The sequence below is a fragment of the Zeugodacus cucurbitae genome, chromosome X, assembly GCF_028554725.1.
Source record: "Zeugodacus cucurbitae isolate PBARC_wt_2022May chromosome X, idZeuCucr1.2, whole genome shotgun sequence".
NCBI classification, from domain to species: domain Eukaryota; kingdom Metazoa; phylum Arthropoda; class Insecta; order Diptera; family Tephritidae; genus Zeugodacus; species Zeugodacus cucurbitae.
In genome coordinates this window covers 31,581,473-31,603,749 of record NC_071672.1, presented here as the reverse complement: position 1 = coordinate 31,603,749, position 22,277 = coordinate 31,581,473, and the positions used below count along the sequence as shown (strand labels likewise).

The 22,277-nt window shown below is 33.3% G+C and overlaps 2 protein-coding genes across 7 annotated transcripts in view; both read right to left on the bottom strand.

The window, feature by feature from the left end:
* LOC105219314 (paired box protein Pax-6) overlaps positions 1–7,858 on the bottom strand; it is a 59,058-nt gene extending 51,200 nt beyond the window's left edge. For 2 of the 6 annotated variants that reach the window (XM_029044944.2, XM_029044947.2), the window contains exons 1-3: positions 7,417–7,858; positions 4,507–5,281; positions 63–365 (exon numbers count right to left, since the gene is read on the bottom strand). In XM_029044944.2, coding sequence (XP_028900777.1) covers positions 63–365; positions 4,507–4,609 — 406 coding nt within the window. In that variant the 5' untranslated portion in view covers positions 4,610–5,281; positions 7,417–7,858. Of the gene's footprint in view, positions 1–62; positions 366–4,506; positions 5,700–7,416 lie in introns of all 6 variants that reach the window. The other 4 variants (XM_054235406.1, XM_054235405.1, XM_029044946.2 and 1 more) reach the window with 4 other exon arrangements.
* LOC105219384 (uncharacterized) overlaps positions 4,621–22,277 on the bottom strand; it is a 36,816-nt gene continuing 19,159 nt past the window's right edge. Inside the window, exons 7-8 of the mRNA XM_054235411.1 lie at positions 4,710–5,076; positions 4,621–4,654 (exon numbers count right to left, since the gene is read on the bottom strand). Coding sequence (XP_054091386.1) covers positions 4,621–4,654; positions 4,710–5,076 — 401 coding nt within the window. The remainder of the gene's footprint in view (positions 4,655–4,709; positions 5,077–22,277) is intronic.

Sequence of the window (22,277 nt, the reverse complement as noted above, 5' to 3'; positions counted from 1 at the left end):
ATATACATATATATGCATATATACATACGAATATAAGCAAATGTGAATAGTTTTAGACGTACATTCATCATCACTTAGGTGATAGTAAGTTGTTGTGAAATATGACGGCGTTGTGTGTGGTGTCATTGATGGCGCTTCTGCGGTAGTTGTCGCATCCAAAGCAGCAGCGGCGGCGGCGGCAGTCACAACTGATTTGCTCGTACTAAGTCCACCGACACCGCCGATCCCAACGCCGCCACTGACAACACCACCGACACCACCGTTGCCACCGCTGACAGCAACGCCGCTGAAACTGCCGACGTTACCATTATTACTACCGACACCAACACCCAAACATGGTAGGTTTCTCATCGCAATTACATTGTCTATAAAAGAGAATAGAGAAGAAAACGTTTTTATGCAGCTTTATATGTATTAGCAAATATATTGTTATATTGTTTATGTTTACTGTTTGTACTGCCATTGGGGGTTTACTGGGATATTCAAAACCTGCTAGTAAATAATGAGCAAAGCGGCTATCTGCTTGCAAGCTCAAGGGGTCAAGTGGGTTTCAAAATTTAAAAATTTCCGATTTTTTTTGTTTTATTGAATATTGCAATATGTCTAAAATATTATCGAAAAATGTCAAATCAATTCGAGTAAAATTCTAAGAGTTATACCGTTACGCGTTTATCTAAATTTTCAAGTCGGTGGACACAATATCTCGAAAAGTTAGGAACCGATTATGTTCAATGTTTTGGAACAACATTATTTAGTAAATGAAAAAAAGAATTTTTTATATTTTTATTTCAACTATTTTTTAAGTCAATTTATGGCGACAATTTGATTAAAAAACGGAGTTTTTTTGTTAAAAATATGTCATTCATTGACTAGATTCAGCCATACTTACGAAATAAATTTGGTTTATTGGTTTTGGTTGGTACTAACGGCTGAGTTTTCGGAATTTTTGAATAAACATTTCACAAAATACTGCTTAATTGATACATATGTTTGTACATATTAAAAAGAAATTTAAAATATCTTGGTTTTCAACCGCTGAAACCCACCTAACCCCTTAACAAATAAAGCTTTCTTTTTATTTAATATATTTTTTTATCAGAGAAAACGAGCAGATATAAAATGTGTCTTCATTTCAGTGTACTAGAAATAACTATTTGTTTATTCATGCTTCAGCTGAGCAACAACCATTAGAGTCGTAACACTTACAAGTAATCCAGCTAAATATATTGTTATATACATATGTACATAATTATGTATAACGAATGTTATCAAAGTGAAATTTGGTGGAATTGGTTAATTAAAATATTTTAGCAGAAATCCAGATGATAATAAAAGGTATGTAGCGCTTCCTTGCTGTTATAGAATCCTTCCCACTCCCACTTTCCCAGTTGGGAAAAATACTTAAGAACGATGTTGAGTTCTTGTACTTAGAGATTGTTAAAAAAAAACCAATTAAATGCCTAGGATAAAAAGCTTTATTTCATAAACTGAAGATGTTTTCAAAATTTTTTTATCCACACTAATGTTTGATGCTAAATTCAGTTGGTAAAAATACTTAAGAACGAAGCAAAATAATAGTTAAAACATAAAAATTACAAGTACAAATCCAGAAATGTAAGTATTAATTTTTTGGCGCAATCCTGTTTGCTGTATCACCGAAACAAGGCGTCTTTGCACTGCCATTAATAAGCTTATATAAAGTGCGACATGCATGGAGTTCCAAGCTATCGTGAATTTAAAAACAGTTGATGCATGTTTGTAATGTTTTGCATTCTCATTGAAAAGTTTTAAGTCGTTTCAAATATATTATATTGGATTTAAGTCTGCTCTCGGCGATTCCCAGCCCATAATAGTGACAGATTTTCTTCAAAAACTTTGTTGGAACCCGAAAAGTATGCTTCGAATGATTATTTTGTTGAAATTTTCAAATCATTGATCAATTCTCTTCCGAATACGGCAGCATTACAATTTGGAGCATCAAAACGTGCTTTATTGCATCCATGTTTCCATCAATACGACGAATTGGCTCCACAGCGTACCATGAAAAGCACCGCCACACCATTATTGAGACCCCCACCGAACTTTGCAATTGTTGGTTGGTGCGGTGAGACGATTTGGAGTCGAATGCTGCACATTTTGACCGCCTCAGCTATGTACTTTCTAATAACTGGACCCACTCTATTTATCTTTGGTTCACACCTGAATAAAAAGTAACGGCACTGATTTTGAGTCTACCAACTGCGTTCTTGAGGAAATGCAATACGACGTTTTCGATGATGGATTTTTTCCGCACCAGTCTACAGTTAAGGCCACTATCTATCCTTAATCACTATCACTAATCGAAGTAAAACTATTCCTTTTGTTATTGGCTTTTCTAGATGAACAGAAATTTATCGGTGGTTGCCTGTAGAACTCCTCCTCAGGTCCTGTTTTGACAACCTTTAGATCATCACATTAACCTGCTTAGAAGTTTTTCAAGCGTTTTCCTCTGGAAGGCATTAAAACGTTTCATTGTGCTGTAAACGCAGTTTAAGATGAACCTGTCTTTTGCAAACCGAATCGTTCTTAAGATTACACACAACCAGAGCAAAGAAAGCTTAATTTTATTTTAAAAATTATCTAAAGATTTGCTGATATCCAACACAATGTTGTTATCCATTGTGTCAAGTCATGTATTAAGTTCACAAATTTCAACTTTATATATGTATATGAATATTGACAACATTCATATCAAATTCTGAATAAGAAAGTAATTTATTTCAAAATGTAATCAAATTTGTGCTGCGATAAATACCAGCAGTTGAGAATTTGTTGAAAACAGTTCAGATTTCATACATGTAAAAGATTGGGTTGCTGTTTGTTCAACTTGATTTGTTGCAGACTTGAATTTGAGTTGAGTGGCCGCTCACTGCTGCTTACATATGAAACCTGTTGTAATTTTTAGTTAGTGGCTGAGCGGCAGACAATAAAAATTACAAATATAAATATAGAATTATAAATTTCATGTATGCAAAGTCGACCGCTCTCATTTTTTAAGTTTATGTGCTGTTGGTAAAAGCTCAAACGCTCGATTTGATCGCTCGATTTGAAGATCGAAAAAAGGACTTTTTAAAATAAATTACTACTAAAAAAGCCCAAATATGAATATAAAATATAATAAAAAATAAAGCTAAGTCGCATAAGAAAATACATGTGTAAACCATAACTTGTGTGAATTAGTTCTAGGCATACATTTTGTTTAAGGCAAAAATGTATTTAAAATAAACAACAAACTATATATAATTGAAAATGAGTGCCTCGGTACTTATGGCAAATTGTATCAGCAAATCGCTCAGATACGTACTTAGCGCTTTCCTACTAGTTTTTAATTTTTTCTAAAATATCTCTCTATAATGTCTTATTAAGAAACTGTAGAGATAACCACGATCTTTTTTCGCAATATATTGATTTCACTTTTATTACGATAAAATGAAAAATTTTGAAACCAAAAAAAAAAAATATCAAAACTTGTGCTGATAGTGCCTATAGCCATGGATATAGTCACATGATGTGGCCAATATTTTATGAAATATTTAAAATATATTTTTTCATATCGCAACTGGAAGTATTTATTGCCGCGGCTACTGTATTTTAGAAAGTTTCTGCAAGTTGTTTAAATTTGTGCTTTAATTATGTTTCAGTTTGATAAAAAAAACTGACAGACAGAGTGTTGAGGAAAAACAAGATCATTAAAAGATTTTCATAACGAATATTTCTAAGGTATCAGAGAACTGCAAAGCATATGAGCTTGCAAGAAGGGGCACCCGTCGTTCTATTTCAACATGCTGGGCACGAGTCGGAGCTCCGCAGTCTGCTTCTGAGTCCAAAGTGGAATGCAAGCGGGCTACGTACACTCAGAAAGGTTCAACTTGCCACCATAGTGGACAGCACTGGACATTCCGGAATGAGGCTAGGCATTCTGCCGGACGCTGTATAGAGGAGGGTGAGGTGGAAACACCAAGTTCCCACGACAGTCAGATCTACATAACCGGAACGAACCCGGATTTTTACCCGGACAAGGACTGTCAAATTGGAGGCAATCGTCAAAATTATTTGGGGAGTGTTTTATGCCTCTACATCAACAACCACAAGTCATTTCCTACTTCACTGTCCAGCGTACGCAATACTGCGGTTGGAACAGCTCATTAGCTATACTTTTGCCGCCGCATGAAATCTTTCGTCTTCTTTGCTTTCGATTTTTAGGCGTTTTTTGACATCACAATGAACTGGCACCTTCCAAGCTGTCGACGTCGGAGCTAACGCGACACCTGCCTTTGAACCTAAGCTGCTAAATTTGTTCAATAATGTAATTAACACATTTGAACTTTAATTGAAAAGAAAACATTGTACCCGTGTAAATTTGAATAACTGTGTAGATATGTGGTCACAACTTAATAACTACACAACTTGTTATGGCTAATTTATACATATACATTATTTTATTACTAAGATTGTGGATTATTTTACCTTTGTGTGGCATATCATCGAGTGAGGGTATGCGATCGATCATTGTTCCCGACCATGGCGAGATGACAGCTCCCATTGATGGTGTTGGTTGTAGTGCAAACATTTCGAGTAATTTTAGTTGTTGATGCTGTGTGACTTGTTGATGTTGCTGTTGTTGACGATAATATGTATAATGTTGTTGATATTGTTGATTGTGCTCATACGTTTGTGTTCGAGTTGATTGTTTTTGTTGATATAACGTTTGTGCCAAACTTTCATGTGTATAAAAATGATTATAAAACGGTTGTTGCTCTTGATGCGGTTGATATTGGTCGAAATGTGAATGTGAATGCGTGCTATGTTCATATATAGCGGGAATTTTCTGAAATTGTCGCTGTTGCAGTTGTTGGGGATGTGGAAGCGGCGGTGAAGGTGGTAAATCTTCCGATGCAGCTATAGTTGATTGAAGTTCACGTTTACTATGTTGTTGTTGTGGTTGATTGTTGTAATCCGCAACGTCGCCGTCGTTCTCACCAGCGTCAATGTTGTTATTGGTGCGCCCCGTCAACTTAACGACGGCGAACGCGTTGTCTACTTTACACGAAATTTTGCAAAATTTTTATGAAAATAATTACTTATATACGAGACGAATCGACGCACAAGTTCACTTTTAGCAATTGCCTTTTTTTGTTTTAATTAAACGCCACTTCATATGCATTAATGAATTTATTTAATTAGTATTTCCGAGAGTATAGAAATTATAACACATGATTCCTAGATATCGCCAAACAAATCACTAAAAAATTTAAATTAGACAGATTATTTGACAGCTATTTGTAAGTCGAGGCAAGGCTTAATATATGTAGTTTTTTTTTGTTGCTGCCCCACTATTTTATGCAATTTTCAACGCATTAATAACTTTAAGGAACGATTTGTGCTTATTGGAGTACATCTTTCTTACAAATCGCTCATATTTAATTTGTTTTACTATTAATTAATTGTTAATGATATTCATTTTTTGCTAACTAGAACTAACTTAAATATCATTAATGTAGGACCACGTCCATTTATCACAAGTCGTATGACTACAGCTGAAGTAGATATAGTAAATTCAGCATCTCGTACTAATGGAATTTAACATAATATAAAGGATATCAGCACGGACTTCAACCATTTTAATTAATACTTATTTTTATTGGAGCATTCTACTGCAGCTAGCAATTACACAGAAGAAAATATTATTAAGCGAAGTTAATTATATGAAAAAATTATATGTAAATAAATAAGTGAAGAAGCGTAAGTTTGAAGAAATCGTAAATTGGTTAAATCTCAATTGTGATTTATTAATACTAAAGTTTGTGTTAACGATGAGCGTCTTACTCAGGAGACTTGTATTATTAAAAAATAATCTATGTTAAGAATGAGCGTCTTACTCATACACAGATTAATACATTAACATTTATCCGATATCTTGCATATTGACGTATATATGTATGTACATACATGTGTATTATACAATGATTAATATTAATTGGAGGAATATATATAGCGCGATATGGTAAGATACAGCTAAAGTTTCCGATATACAATTTCAATAACAATCTCGAAATTGTTTTATTATAATTTTATATATGTTCATTACGATATAAGAAATTAAAGAGTTAACACTTTTCTGGCAGTTTTTGGCAGATCTTCCTTTATTTATTGCAACTCCGTTGAAATCAGTGATAAATAAGTGTCAAGTTAGAAAACTAAAGGCCAATATATGCCATGCTTACATGCCTTAGCAATATGAATTTTTTATCACAGTAACAGATTAAAAAAAAATAGTTTTTATTTAACCATAAATTAAAACAAATTCTTCGAGATCAGTTCTACAGCGATTATACAAATACTGGCCAGTTGAAAGTAAGGATATACATATGTTAATTTAAGATTTTTCACAATAATTTGATACGCGCACACACTAGTGGTTTCTAAAGATGTACATACATGCATATGTATACAGTGTGTGCTTTGGCTGTTTGTCAGCGGCATTAGCGTCACGCTAAGCGCGTACACAGTAGGTGGCAATGGTGAGGATGTAAACATACTAAAGTCGCACACTCTTCAAAACACTGTAATAAAGATTGAATATGTACTATTTATACATACGCCGCCTTCTTGCAAAACACATAGGGACACATAAGCAAATGTAAATTTGTTTGCATGCGCTTTGCAGCCAAACCACAGGTGGGCGTCAATTGAACAATTCTAACCACCCCACTCGGCAGGCGGTGTCAAACGTGTACCTTTTTACACCATTCTACCGATTTTTGTTGTGCTTTTTCAAAGAAATTTTAACAGCATTTCAGCACTTTGATGGTTGGTATTAATTGAAAGCTTTTGTTTTTCCATCCTTAATTGCACTTAAAAAATACAGGCTTGTAATAATATTTGCTTATGTCAAGGTATTATGAATAAATGTTTATCAGAAAAAAACATGAAAGGTTTCCAAAAACAAACTCTTTTTTAATACAACTCTTAACACTTTTTAAAACTAGGTAAGACAGCTTAAACTGTTCTTCATAATTGCTACATGCATTAAACATTGTACTGTAAGTCATTTAAATAAATATATTTTTTTTGTATACATAATATTTGCAACACAATCGGTTTTATAGTTAACTGGCAAATTTCAATTAATATTATATGCACAATAAATATGATTATTTTCTGCAATTTTGCATATTTGATTTGTATCGATTAGCACTGCATTTCATTAACAGTTCACGCATTCATACATATACATATATACATATGTATATATCAATAAATATTAATTTGACTGCGTATATTTTCGCGCTATAACAATCACATTTAATCCCAACAATTATGTGCTGACACATTTTTCACACTAAATCCTACATTGGTAAACCAAATGCATCTTACTGGAGTTGAACTGAACGGTGTATACACTACAGAGACTACTACTGCACAGGTATTTATGTTTGCATTTTACTTGATTATAGGCAAATTGATATAACACAAGCGATATTTGATAATTGTGCAATATTGTGCTTAATTTATTAGCAAATTATTAGTTATTTTGTTTAAGTGATACACGTTTGCTTGCCGCCACTGACGTGCGACACACGTACATACTTAGACACTGCGTAAAAATCGCGAATATGGTCGCACGCACTTTTCGTTTGCTACGCTGTGGCTGGGTAATACAGCTGGCCAAATTGTGTCCGTTTATTTGTTCGTTGATTATTTTGTGCGCACTAACTGCCACTGGCGCCCATTTACTTTATTGCCACAGTGTTCACTTTAGTGGTGCTTGCGCACACTCGTTACAATCAATTGTACGGCTATGTTACCTCTGTGCCTTTGAAGATGTGCATGCATACGTGCATTGATTTGCTCGTCACTTTTCGTCGCTTGCTTTTGATTCGCCATACATGCGCACCGTTTATTCGTCACAGTCAATGTGCTGCCGCCCTCTTCTTTGTTCGAATGCCGCATACGCTGATTTCTATGGGAACCGTGTGTGAGTGAGAAGTGAATAGCGCTCGCGCTGATTGGTTGTTCGTTGTTTGCCTGCTAAACGGTCGCTTGCTATTTCTGCCTGTATGCAAGTATGCCGTGGTGCAGAGTTAGAAGCGTTGCGCTATAGTACACGTGCATGAAAATAAACGAGTCCACGCCCGAATATACAACAAGGAATACCGATTCAACATAAAAATTTTACTTTGAATTGTACAGAAAGAAAGCATTTGATGGACACTGTTAACACACGCAACATACAGTGGCGTGCATGCTAATGGAAACACTATGAAAACTTTGACGAATTACATACCAGTACAAATTTAAATTTGTGGTACTTTTTTCGCGAGATTGTAGTGTCCCATTGATTTCTGCACTGCAAATCAGTGAAAGCATGTCTTTTGGAGTGATTAACACATATGTTTGGATAATCGAAAGCATGTTAGTTCACTAAGAAATCAGTAGTTTTACTATCGCTATGTTTCACGAGTAGTGAAGCATGGTGGTCGATGTGTGAGCATTCTTTTGGTGGCATGGCGTTAGTCCACTCAATAGAATTTATGGGATTTTAAATAAGGGAAACATTGTCTGTATACTGAAGATGATTTGACTGTTATGAGGAAATTTTAATACAGGATAACGACACAAAGCACTTGTCGAAGTTACAGAAAATGTTTTAAAATAAAAATTATATCAATGTTTTGGCATGACCAACATTTTTTCTGACTTTAACACACCAGAACGTCTCTGGGAAGATGTTCAAGAGCTCTCAGTGTCAAACAACAATGTCAACAGTGTCAAGACACAATAGATATAGGACAGTATTGAAGCAAAAGGGTCAAATACTAACTAAAAATATATGTATATTTTCCATTATAATTATGTTTATCTCAAAATGAATCTTCATTTTTAATTAGTTGTCCCACCCAAATCGTCGATTTCACATGTTTTTGTTAAAAAACACAAAAATATTCAAACATGTATTTTGAATGATTTGTTTTCTATTTGATTAATATAAAATGTAATATGTTCACACATATTCTTCTCATTATTTTTCGAAACGCATTTTATCGTTTTCACTTACCCGATATTCTCATATTCCTGCATGCAGCATAAAAAATGAGAAGTATGATCGACACAGCATCACAACAACAGCTGCTGACATTAATATGTAGGTTTGTATTTATGTAATATGGGCCCCAATGGCAAATGAATACACATATGTATGTATGAATGTATTTGAATTTCTGTATATAGCTATTAGCCGCCTTTGATTTGATAAGTGTTATTCATACGCCTATGATATTTTGATAGCTAAGTGTTAGCTAATTTAAAAAATTATACAAGTTGTTCATACAGACTAGACTTGCAGCGCTTGCAGTTCAATTTTGCGTTAAATATGTCATCTGACTCATAAGTCCTACACTTCTTTCTGTGGTGCAAAAAGTAATGCTTTTTGCGATGGATAGTTATGATGAGAAGGATTAATGGGATAGATATCGAGCAGCTTGAATAAAAACTTGTCTAAATTTTGTAAAATAAGAAAAAAATCATATCAATATACTTGCTTGAATGCTTTTGATTCGCCATTTCGGAGCACGCAAAAACTTGTCTAAAAATTTACACGGCCAAGCAACAATTATTAATAACATTCGCCTTTGCAGCAGTGACACTATTAACATGCACAGCGCCTGTCTTAAAGCTGTAATAAACACATATAAATAAATAAACACATATACAAAGTAAACTAATACATATTTTAGATATGCACATAAAGCTGATATATAGAAAAAATGGGTTTTCGTTCCAAAATTTGTGTTTTCATCCATGCAAAATCTGTCAAACGAAATCACAGTTTTCGCTGAAAACCATTTGTAAAATTACATTCCAATCATTGTAATCGAGTTTAGTCGATATAATTGGAAGATATATTTTGCCATCCCCAAAATGTCAGTTAATATTTGTTTATATTTTCAAAAGAATGGAGAAAAAACAAAAGTACAAAAGTAGAAATTCGTGGGGTCCTAATTGAATTGTGGCAAAATAAGGTGTGTCCTCTACGCGGGCCCAGAAAAAAAAAATCATTAAACGTTGTTTTTTCAACTCTTCTATTTTATTTGCAAGGCCAAGGTGCGGGATTATAAGATATGTGTGGCGCAAGATATTTGTCTGGCTTTTCAAAGCCAATACATTCATTATTAACATTTTCTTGGCGTGATTCTATAAAACACGATCATTAATAATAATTATAAGTAAATATTAAAGATTAAATAAATTTGTGAATTGTCAATGTAAATTCAATGAAAACACATTATGTCAGTCAGAACGACTTTGTTCCACAATCCACAAATTGTGTTTTCAAGATGTTTTCAATGTTTGTCTGAACGTAGTATAATTGAAAAGAATTTGAAGCTAAAAACTGTCTTTCACAAAGCCACAAATAGCCGGTCAAAATTGAAATAACGTACAGAGATCTGGTGAAACTAAATTTTATTTGTTTATATCTGATGGTTTTATATGTAAGACGCATAAAAAATTATGGCTTCGAACTCAAACTCAGAACAAAAACTGTCAGATATGGTGGCTGCAATATTAAAACATGGGAATGCTTTTTCGCCTCAGTAGTTGGTCTGATATGTTGGATAAAGAAAATAATGTGTGCTCCAAACTACGTTTATATAACGGGAGAAGGTATACATTGCCTTAAAACGTGAGTTCATACAGGAAAAGTATCCCAAATAGATACTAATTGTCAAGAAATAGTTCCCGCACAAAAGAGTTAATGTGGTGGAGTGCCAAGGTCCATACAGTAGCTCACTTATGGGATACAATTCCTGACTTTAAACTAAGAAATAAAGAAGGAATATGATTTGAAGTAAAATCCGAGTGGTATCGTATGCGCAAATAATGAAAATTATTTAAATAAAAAATGTTTAATAAAAAATGGAAAAACAAATTTTTGTTCCTTATAATGAAGTATGTCCACATATTTGTTAAAAACAAAAAATTCTTTCGTGCTATACGAAATATTTCAAGACGATTATATTATTTGTTCCAACACTGTATGTACATACTATATGTAAGCGTATGTATGTATTAAGTATAAGTTTGCAGATTGTTAGTAGTTCCTTATCTTTTATATGCACATACAATGTATATAAATATAATTCAAACTTGTTGCGCTATGTATGCTGACAAAAGCATAAAGAAAGTAAGTGTGTACATGGGTATGTTTTGTGTATTAAAACATAAATTAGCTTCATGCTTATTACTTAGCACATACATACCATTTTCTTTTTCGTTTGGCATAAAACTCAAAGCAGAAAAAGATTTTCGTACCAAATTAAAATTAAAATTCGAAATTTCTTTTTATTAAAAGCTAACGTACCCATTTGGAATTGTTTTCGAAAAATCTAATATAAATAAGTACGGCAGAGCTAAGTTCAAATGTTACTGAATATTTTAAACTCTCATTTTCAACCAAAAAATGAAATGTAATACATTGGTAACATTAAGAAAAAACCAATTTGAGTGGCGGAAACCCTTATATTAGTGGAAGAGGTATGGAGGCTACTGGACATTTATTTACGATTTCTTCATATTCAGGGTAAAAGTGAATTTGTGTTATATTAAATGTCTGATTTCAATAATTTTCAAATTGTAATATCAGAATATCAAGGAAGTTCTTTTCTGAGATATGGGTTTTGACCCAAAAGTGAGCGATGCAGTAGAATTTAATAGCTGTCATCGATTGGCTAAGCGTTATAGAGAAGCCAAAAGAACGCACTATCCTTTAATTCAAACAGACAGGCAGCACATATGGTGCAAGCCTGCGCTACAATGTCCTCTTAATTATGCGCAATAGAGCTCAACCATTTTCTCTGTCTCGAATAGGCTCCGAAACTACTGAACCGATTTGAAAAATTCTTTCACCGAAATAAATGATTTATTATTTAAGATCGCTTCAAACCCTTTATATAACTTTTTGAATTATTAGATTCTGACATTCCATTCAAAAGATATCACGAGTTAAAAATTTTGAAAAGCCGCTCGGCGGCTAACTATGCATTGTAGAGTTGTAGGCGTCACTCGGGCACGGGGGTACGGGTGTACGGGAGGGGGTTAAGATCACTCGCGCAGGCGGCTCCCTACTGAATGGTCGTGTGCGGAATTAAAACAAATTGTCGCTTGATAATAATATAATATAACAAGTAAGGAAGGGCTAAATTCGGGTGTAATCGAACATTTAATACTCTCGCAATTTATTTATTTAACTTTATTTATATTATATAATACACAATTTGACCCACATATTCGTCATATATATTGTATAAAGTCCATTGAAAGTTGGAAACCATTATATTAGGTTAGAAGCACCGAGGTCCTCATGTTCGATATATAGGGCCTTAAAAACCTATGGTCCGATTTCGGCGATTTTTAGAATGGGGCTGCAACACTATTAACATTGTATTTGTGCAAAGTTCTGCATCGATATCTTCACTAGTGCTTACTTTATATTTTGTAAAGTAAACGATTCAGATCGTCCTCAAAGTTCTGGTATATAGGAAGTAGGCGTGGTTGTGAAGCGATTTGGCCTATTTTCACAACATATTATTGGGATGTAAGGAAACTATTACAAACCAAGTTTCATTGAAATCGGTCGAGTAGTAGTCGAGTTGTAGATATGGTTTTTGACCCATAAGTGGGTGACGCCACGCCCATTTTTCATTTTGTAAAAAAAATCTGAGTGCAGCTTTCATCTGCCATTTCTTAAGTGAAATTTAGTGTTTCTGACGTTTTTCGTTAGTGAGTTAACCCACTTTTAGTAATTTTCAACCTAACTTTTATATGGGAGGTGGGCGTGGTTATGATCGGATATCTTTCATTTTTGAACTGTATAAGGAAGTGGCTAAAAAAAACTACTGCAAAAAGTTTGGTTTATATAGCTCTATTGGTTTGCGAGATATGTACAAAAAACTTAGTAGGGGGCGTGGTCACGCCCACTTCCCCAAAAAAATTACATCCAAATATGCCCCTTCATAGTGCGATTCTTCATACCAAATTTCAATAGCTTTATTTATGGCTTAGTTATGGCACTTTATGTGTTTTCGGTTTTCGCCATTTTGTGGGAGTGGCAGTGGTCCGATTTTGCTCATTTTTGAAAGCAACCTTCCTATGGTGCCAAGAAATAAGTGTGCCAAGTTTCATCGAGATATCTTAATTTTTACTCAAGTTACAGCTTGCACAGACGGACGGACGGACAGACATTCGGATTTGAACTCCACTCTTCACCCTGATCACTTTGGTATATATAACCCTATATCTAACTCGTTTAGTTTTGGGTGTTAGAAACAACCGTTATGTGAACAAAACTATAATACTCTCTTTAGCAACATTTGTTGCGAGAGTATAAAAATGAATTGCTGTTCGTTTGTGCCGCAAAAAAACGAGAAGGGCCAAACCGACCTGGCTATTTTTAGTCTTAAATATTCGTGGAAAGCCAGAAAAAGATTAGATAGTGAGTAAATATGGAAAAATTGCGAGGAAGATAATAATAAGAGAATTTTATTCGAGTTGACAAGAAAAATATAAAGAGAGAAAACAAAAAAATAATATTTTGAAGGTTATCATTGTTGCTTTGTTAAAATATTTTTGTTATTGTTCAATTGTATAAGATTGTGTCGATAGCCCAAAACAATTTGTAACAAATAAGGAAAGGCTAAGTTCGGGTCCAACCGAACATTTTATACTCTCGCAATTTATTGATGTAATTTTATTAAGATAACACACATTTTGGCCTATATATTCGGCATAAAGTCCAATAGAAAATCATCATATATAGTATATGAGGGCTGATGTAATTCCAGAACCAATTTCACTCATTTGCACCACCAAGATTAACGGGAATAGGGGCAACTTGGCACCTGTTAGTAGGCAAACAAACGGCACATTCGGCCTTGAAATTACTCCTAAATTGCAAATGAACGAAACACCAGTCGGCAAAATCGCCAAAAATAGCGCATTAACGAAGATTTTCCAAATATTCAAGAAGTCGCTGGAGGTACTGCACAGGACTTTAAAAGATCTTGATTGTCGATGAACGTTTTTGGTGGAGCCAGGATTCTGTTAGCAGGTGATTTACGCCAGACTCTTCCAATTATTCCTGGATCAACTGTTACTGACGGGCTAATCGCATGCCAAAAATCATTTAATTTGTGGCGACACATAAAGAATTGCCAATTAACAACTAATAGAATAGAATTACAAAGTTTTTGCATATTTTCATAGGAAAATATTTAAATTTATTTATATTAAATTAATTTTTAATTAATTCATAACCAATTACGAGATATACCAAAGTCTAGTCGAATAGGAGCTACTTTTCTCAATTCGATTTTTCTACTACATTTGATTTTTCGTCAAAATTGTTAAAGAAACATATCATGTCTAATTTTTTGCTTTGAGTAAAACCTTTATAAGAGTACAAAGAGCAAAATAAAATGCAAAAGAAAGCATGCGATTGAAAATAACTGTAAGTTTCTGCTCTCTTATTATCATATATTTTAATGTCACGTGCGACATAAAAAAACAACTCTTGTTCCCACTGCATCGGAAATATAAGCAGAAAACTCGCGAATTTTTGGGTATAAACAGTAAATTTGTATACAATTAAAATAAAAAAAACCTTGTTTAAAAATCAGAAGATTTGCGATTTTGGTAACTACTTAAAATTGGTCCCGTGCGACATCGTAGGTGTGGAATTTAAAAATTGAAAATTTTTTTTTTGTCTTGTAAATTGTAAATAGATACGTTTACATTAATTATTTACATATGAGCAAAAACCGCACTTTAAATTCCATTGAACTAGCTATTTAAATAGATTTTGGCGAAAATTATAGGCTTACAGATCAAAATAAGAGTGCTCATTATAACAAGGTTGTCAGGAGAAAATCATTTGCTGTTATCAGTGATAAGCTAGAGCATAACATTTTTATTTCTTGATTATTCTCTTAACTAAAATTAAGCAATCCTTTAGTTGCTTTTCTAAAATATGGTAACTGCTCTCAGATTAAAATCAAATTTATATTATCAAGCCGGGTTGATTTTACAAAAAAAAAAATTAAAGTACTCTTCAAAAACAAAATAGTACAACTGTGCTTAAAATTAATTTTATGTCATCAGATTGAAAATCATTCCATAATATATAATTTAGATACAAAATGGTTAGCTGCATTCCAGGAATAGCCCAGTTGCATTTCTTTTGTTCCGATGCTCAAGAAGCTTCATATTCATAATTCTATTATCATTTCACACTATAGACAATTTTTGTTGTGTTTCTCGTTTGATGATATTTAAGAATTAATACAGTTACTACTTTTTAAATGATTTTACTGGCCTTGTTGTTAAATAATTCCCTATTATAACAAAATAAACAACATAAATATTATAATGGAAAAAATGTCCCGTGCGAATGTGATTAATATTTAATTTAATAAAAAACTAGAAATTTTTTTGGGTGACATTCATACCAATTTTAAAAGCATCAATGCGCAACATTTTACAATCAAAAACATTTGAATATTGCCTCACAATTCGCTGAAATCGCCGTTTGAAACGTTGTCCTCAAAAACGACTTCCATTTTTAGTCCCGTGCGAATGCCTTGGTTTTTTGCAATTATCTTGAAAATGAAAACCGTTCCAAAATTAACCTTAACACTAAATGTTGGGCTATCAAAGAGCTATTAAAAAATCCTACTGTCAAAATTAAAACACATTTTAGTTCATAATTTTTATACTCTCGCAACAAAGTTGCTACGAGAGTATTATAGTTTTGTCCACATAACGGTTGGTTGTAAGTCCTAAAACTAAACGAGATAGATATAGGGTTATATATATCAAAATGATCAGGGTGACGAGAAAAGTTCAAATCCTGAGTCTGTCCGCAAGTGTGTCCGTCCGTCCGTGCAAGCTGAGTAAAAATTGAGATATCTTAATGAAACTTGGAACACGTGTTCCTTGGCCCCATAAGAAGGTTAAGTTCAAAAATGGGCTTAATCAGACTGCCACGCCCACAAAATGGCGAAAACCGAAAACACTTAAAGTGCCATAACTAAGCTATAAATAAAGCTATGGAATTTGGTATGAAGGATCGCACTAGGAAGGGGCATATGTGGATGTAATTTTTTTGGGGAAGTGGGCGTGGCCCCTCCTCCTACTAAGCTTTTTGTACATATCTCGCAAACTTCTGAAGGTATATCAAGGAAACTTTCTAAAGGCGTTTCTTTTAGGTACTACCTTATACAGTCCAAAAATGGAGGAAATCGGATTGTAACCACGCCCACCTCCCATACAAAGGTTGTGTTGAAAACTACTAAAAGTGGGTTAACTCAATAACGTAAAACGCCAGAAACACTAAATTTCGCCCACTTATGGGTCAAAAACCATATCTCAGGAACTACTCGACCGATTTCAATGAAACTTGGTTTGTAATAGTTTCTTTACATCTCAATGATATGTTGTGAAAATATGCCAAATCGCTTCACAACCACGCCTACTTCCTATATACCAGAATTTTAAGACGATCTGAATCGTTTACTTTACAATATATAAAGTAAGCACTAGTAAGGATATCGATACAGAATTTTGCACAAATACTACATTTATAGTGTGGCAGCCCCATTCTAAAAATCACCGAAATCGGACTGTAGGTTGTCAAGGCCCCATATATCGAACATAAGGACCTCGGTACTTCTAACCTAATATTAGGGTTTCCAACTTTCAATGGACTTTATACAATACATAATATGACGAATATGTAGGTCAAATTGTGTATTATATAATATTAATAAAGTTAAATAAATAAATTGCGAGAGTATAAAATGTTCGGTTACACCCGAACTTAGCCCTTCCTTACTTGTTTTTAGTTAAAAGGTGTACGGTTGTCACGTTCGACATGGTGGAAATGCCCATATGTAAAACAAAATTTGGCAGCAAGCGACGATAGCATTTTTAATGAGGTATCCGCATACTCTCCTGTACTAATTCAACCAGATTACTTTGTTGTTACTTTCACATCTAAATTTTTTGACGGACGAGCAGCGCCCAAAGATAGCGAGCAGAGAAGTGACCAATAGATGACAGCTAATGTTTCGGAGGTTTTTCTCCACTTTTTAGCGTTTTCAACCAAACCACTTTTTTTTCTATAGCTTAATTTTAGCATTGTTTATTGCACTTTATAGCATTTCGGTTAACTGGATTTCGCGTGGGAATGGTCTGATTTCGCCAATCTGTGCCAAGTTCCATCAACATATTTTATTCGCTGGTACGCACAGAAGGACGGGCAAACGTCGACACGTCTCGTACAACTCGTCTCCTCACACTCACTTTAGTAAGTACGTATGTATTTATAACTCTATATCAAACTCGTTTAGTTTCAGTTATTACAAACAGCCGTTAGATTAACAAAACTATTATACTCTATTTGCAACATGTTGCGAGTGTATAACAAATTCAATATATTTTCATATTTATGTGTATTGTTATGAATATTGAAACACTCCGATGTACTTCAAAAGTGTACTATGTAAATATATATGTACACATATGCATGTAAATCTTGAATTCTTTTTTTAATATTCGTAAACCATTCAACGATAATTTGCTTTTTTTATTTATCGTATCTACATATGTGTGTATATTATTTTTTTTTTGGCGAGCACACTTGAGTTGATGGCCAGTGTTTGTTACAACAGTATGTAAGTTAAATGAATTCTTCATTCGTATGCCCCCAACTTCAAATATACAGCTTTAAACAAAGTACTGATAACGTGTAAGTTCAGTTATGGGATTAGGTGGGTTTAAGCGGTTGAAAACAAGTGTTATTTCTTAATTTTTTTTTAATATTTACAATTATATATTTCATATAAACGATACAGCATATCAAAAATACATATTTAAACAGTATTTTGTGAAAGTTTTTCAAAAATTCCGAAAACTCAGCCGTTGATATTCCAGCTACCATGACATGTCAAAAACAAATGCGCTTGCCGCGGACAGCATAACTAATTGTGGGTTTTACATAAATCAATAAACCAAAAATAATTTCTTAGCAAATGGATAAAACTAAAAATGAAAATATTAAAATTTGTATTTTTGACAGATTTTTAACGGAAAACTCACTTTTTTTAAAAATTTATTATAGCTTTCTAAGGAATTTTACTCGGTTCGATATTTTTGGATAACATTTTAAACATTTTGTACTATATAATAAATTTGTTTTGTTTTTTTTGTAAATTTTGAAACCGACCTAACCTCTTAAATGGCATATAATGCTGGTTACAATAAAATCATTTTGTTCAAAAAAAATATCTACATAAGTAATTACATAATATGTATATAAATGTATTAAAGACTAAACTTTCGGCGGTTACTTACTATTTTCCTGCAGTTATAACGCTATATTTCTATGATATTGAAAAAACAAAATTAATCAAATTCAAATCTGAAATTCCCAACCAAAAGCAGAAGTTAAAAGATTCCCGCACGTTTGAGCCAGAGTAAGCTTAAATTGGAAACTCTGTTGGTTTGTAGCGACTCGATAAATTCAATGATTCAATAGTTAAAATTTGTGTAACCACCAGATGGGTTAACGTTCACAGGCATTAGTTAAATGAATCGATGGGACTCTATTGAGGCTTCATATTTATAGTTCAAATACCCTACATAATAGTATTAAAATTAACGAAAAATACCTCTTAATAAGTAATTTGTATAATGGTATATAGTAAAATAAATGTGGCAAGTCCACTTGCATTATATATAATATCAGAATTCCTCCTTGATTTGTAACCTTTAAATCTTAAGCACACTTCAAAACAGCTTGAAATGCTGTTTTGACTAATAAAATCATAAGAGAATCAACACAATAAAGGGCGAACATATTTACAGGTATGTATGTATATTCGTACAATGACAGCTTCATATAATATTACAAGTCCTAGTACATTATTCGCCAATGCTACTTTCACGCCACTTGAACATTGTAGTGTTTCGGTTATCCTTCTATTTGTTTGCCGATTGTGTAATGTGCCGAGACACGAGCGTTCTGCTTCATTGCCAAATCATTTGTTTTTATAAACATGAACAAATGAATTTCTTAATTTAACGTAATGAAGTTGAACATATTTTGTATAAACCAGGGTTAAGTATACTTTATAAAAAAGTTAATTTAATATACTCGTAGTGCGTGATTTTTGCATATGATATGATAAGCAGGCATTAGTCACGTCAATTTATATATTAAGATTTGTATATGTATAGATATATATATCTCGATAATTCATAATTCCATATATTCAAGCTTGTATTTATTAAAATAACATAAATTGGTTTTGTGCGAATATCACGAATTGCTGTAGCCGCTCAGAAGTTGGTCTGAAATGCTGGATACAAAAAAAAACAAAAAACAATTGTTCCAGACTACGTTAAAATACCGAGAGAAGGTGTTGCTATCATTTGCCCAGCAATAAATTTCCTTGCAATTTGAGTTCAAGCAGGAATAGTATCCCAAATATTATCAAAGATTTGTCAAGAAATGGTTCCAGCATAAAAGAAAGTTTATGTGGTAGGGTGCCATGCCCCATCCCCTGACCTAAATCCGATCCGAGCACTTATGGGAGATGTAAAAGAAAATTAAAATTGGTGACTTCAAACTAAGAAATAAAGAAAAGGACTCATCTTTGCTGTTGTATTTAATTTATATTTTTTATTAGAGGATTTCGAATACTATTTTGTATTAGCATTTAATAGCTGCTAGTTTTATGTTATTATCAACATTTTCAAAATTGATAAATATTTCAAAAAGGTTTAGTTTCGTAAACGAGGTTCATCCAGTATTGAACAGAGTCCATGGCAGTAAGGAATTATGTTACTGCTGATATGTATATAAATAATAATTATTTGTTGATATTGGTTTTTCACACAAATAAAGGATTTTATTTAGATTCCTAGATGCCTTCCGACATAGCAAGGCAATAGTAGCAGCATATGAATTTCCTTAACATTTAGCTATTAAATATGTTTAAATTTATTAGAAATAAATTGTTAGTTAGTTTTTAATCTTTATACACTAGGTACAATTGTAAAATATAAGAGAAATATTTAACTTATTTTTTCGCTAATAACTTGCATATAAACTTGTTTCGGCATTTGTTTATAAAAAAAATATTAACTATTTTGTAGTTATTTGATATATATTTAAAGTAAAAATAAAATGTTATCAAATGGTTGAAACAGAAAAATAAATGCCTGTCCTTTCAATTTACCCAAAATAAGAAGCCCTATGCAAAGCAACTGCAGCTGTAACGGCATGCTTATCACCGTCAGCAGTATTCATACATTCACATCTCATCCAAGCAATATTGTATGTTGAACAAAGTGAAGTGTTGTAAACATTTAGACTACTGGCTTTTTTACAAAAGCACACAATAACAAAAACAGAGGGTTGCGCACTCTTTTGCACTTCAACAACACCGTTCTTATAGTTGTTAAGCTAAATGTGCGCCAAAACGGCATAGCTATTGCTTACATTGAGAAAACAACAGCTCTCGCAACTGCTGACATATGTGTGTGCATGCATGCCGCTTCGTGTGAAGGGCGTGGTTAAATTTCCCGCTTGCAATGCTTACAAAAATGCCTTGTAAGGGACTGCTGCGACTTGCGCGACTGTGCCATGCAACGCCGAGAACTGCAAGGCATATTTACAATTTGTTTTAGTGTTTGGTAAAGCCAAGCAGTAGAATAAACACCTTCCTAATGTCACCGCTTACATGCGAAAGTCGACAATAGCTTGACTTACGTACATGTTAATATGCTATATATGAATGTTTGTGCATACATTTGTTTTGTTTTTACCCAGACAAAATGTTTTTATTTCAGTTTACCGCTCAAGTTCTCAATCTGTTTGAGCAGGTTACTTCACTAGCTAGCAATATTCGCGACGAAAGCAATCCTTTGCCACTTCACTAATATAAATTAAATAAACATAAACATTTTATTGGTAAACTGTTTCTTCAGCGAAATGCATTATTTAGCATGATTAAATCATTTGAAATATAATATACGGTGGAGTTACTTTCCTAATGTATGAAAAAAGGTTAAAATCATAGCAATCAAAAAACCTAATAAACCACCAGATGTCCCATATTCTTACAGTCTCATAAGTTTCCTCCCTTCAATTAGTAAAATCCCGGAAAAGGCAATTAAAGAAAAATTAACAGCTTTCATTGAAAACATTAGTATTCTTCCACACCAAAAGTTCGGTTTTAGCAACGAGCATAACACTGTTCAAGCTCTAGTTAGAATAAGAAAAATCTTAAAAAGCAATTTCACAAGAAACCAATCTACAGACATGGTACTAATGGACATCAAGGCAAGGATCAATTTATCTTACCGATTGAACTAATTAAAATCGTTCAAAACTTAACAAATCGTTGTTTTTCAGTACATAATGATACTGTCCCCATATCTCCAAATCTCAGCTGTCTACTCAAGGCGTTTGTTTATCCCCTATGTTGTATAATATTTACAGCTGATATTCCCCAATTTAACGAATGCAATAGATTAATATTTACTGATGGTATCTTGGTGTTATTTTGCACACAAAACTAATTTATAAAAAACATGTCTTGTACATTATTAACAAAATTAATATAATACAATAACACTGTCCAACAAATGAAGACTTTTTGAATGGAACAGAATAGCGACCCTATAATTCTGAAAGGGTATGTTGAGTAGATCATTTTTGTAGAACAGACTTATGGTCCAGCACGTCTGAGTTTTTTTTTTACAGTGGGTCAAAGTTTTCATTTTTTGGTCGAAGGGAGCATTATGCTTTATGAAAAAAATGTTGTAAGTTAATGTCTTAGAGAATTCTTATGGCCAGAGTTGTACTGTGGAATTGTATGAGGATTATTTTTGTGGCAGATCTTAGCCCTCTAACTGGTTTCTTTATGGGCCAATTTGACCTTTTGTTCGAGAAAATCAAAAAATATCCTTTAAAAAATGACATTTAAGGATTAAAATATTTTACGAAAATGTTTGGCGGAAAATTTCAGTGGGGGTCACCAAAGACACCATTGTTGTAAATAAAGCTCTTTACGATTAATTGGCAAAATTACACGCCAACATATACAAAGTAGGTGAAAACGTCGTCAAGTTCGGCCGGGCCAAACACTGAGTTCTCGCGTCTAGACAGCTGTGAC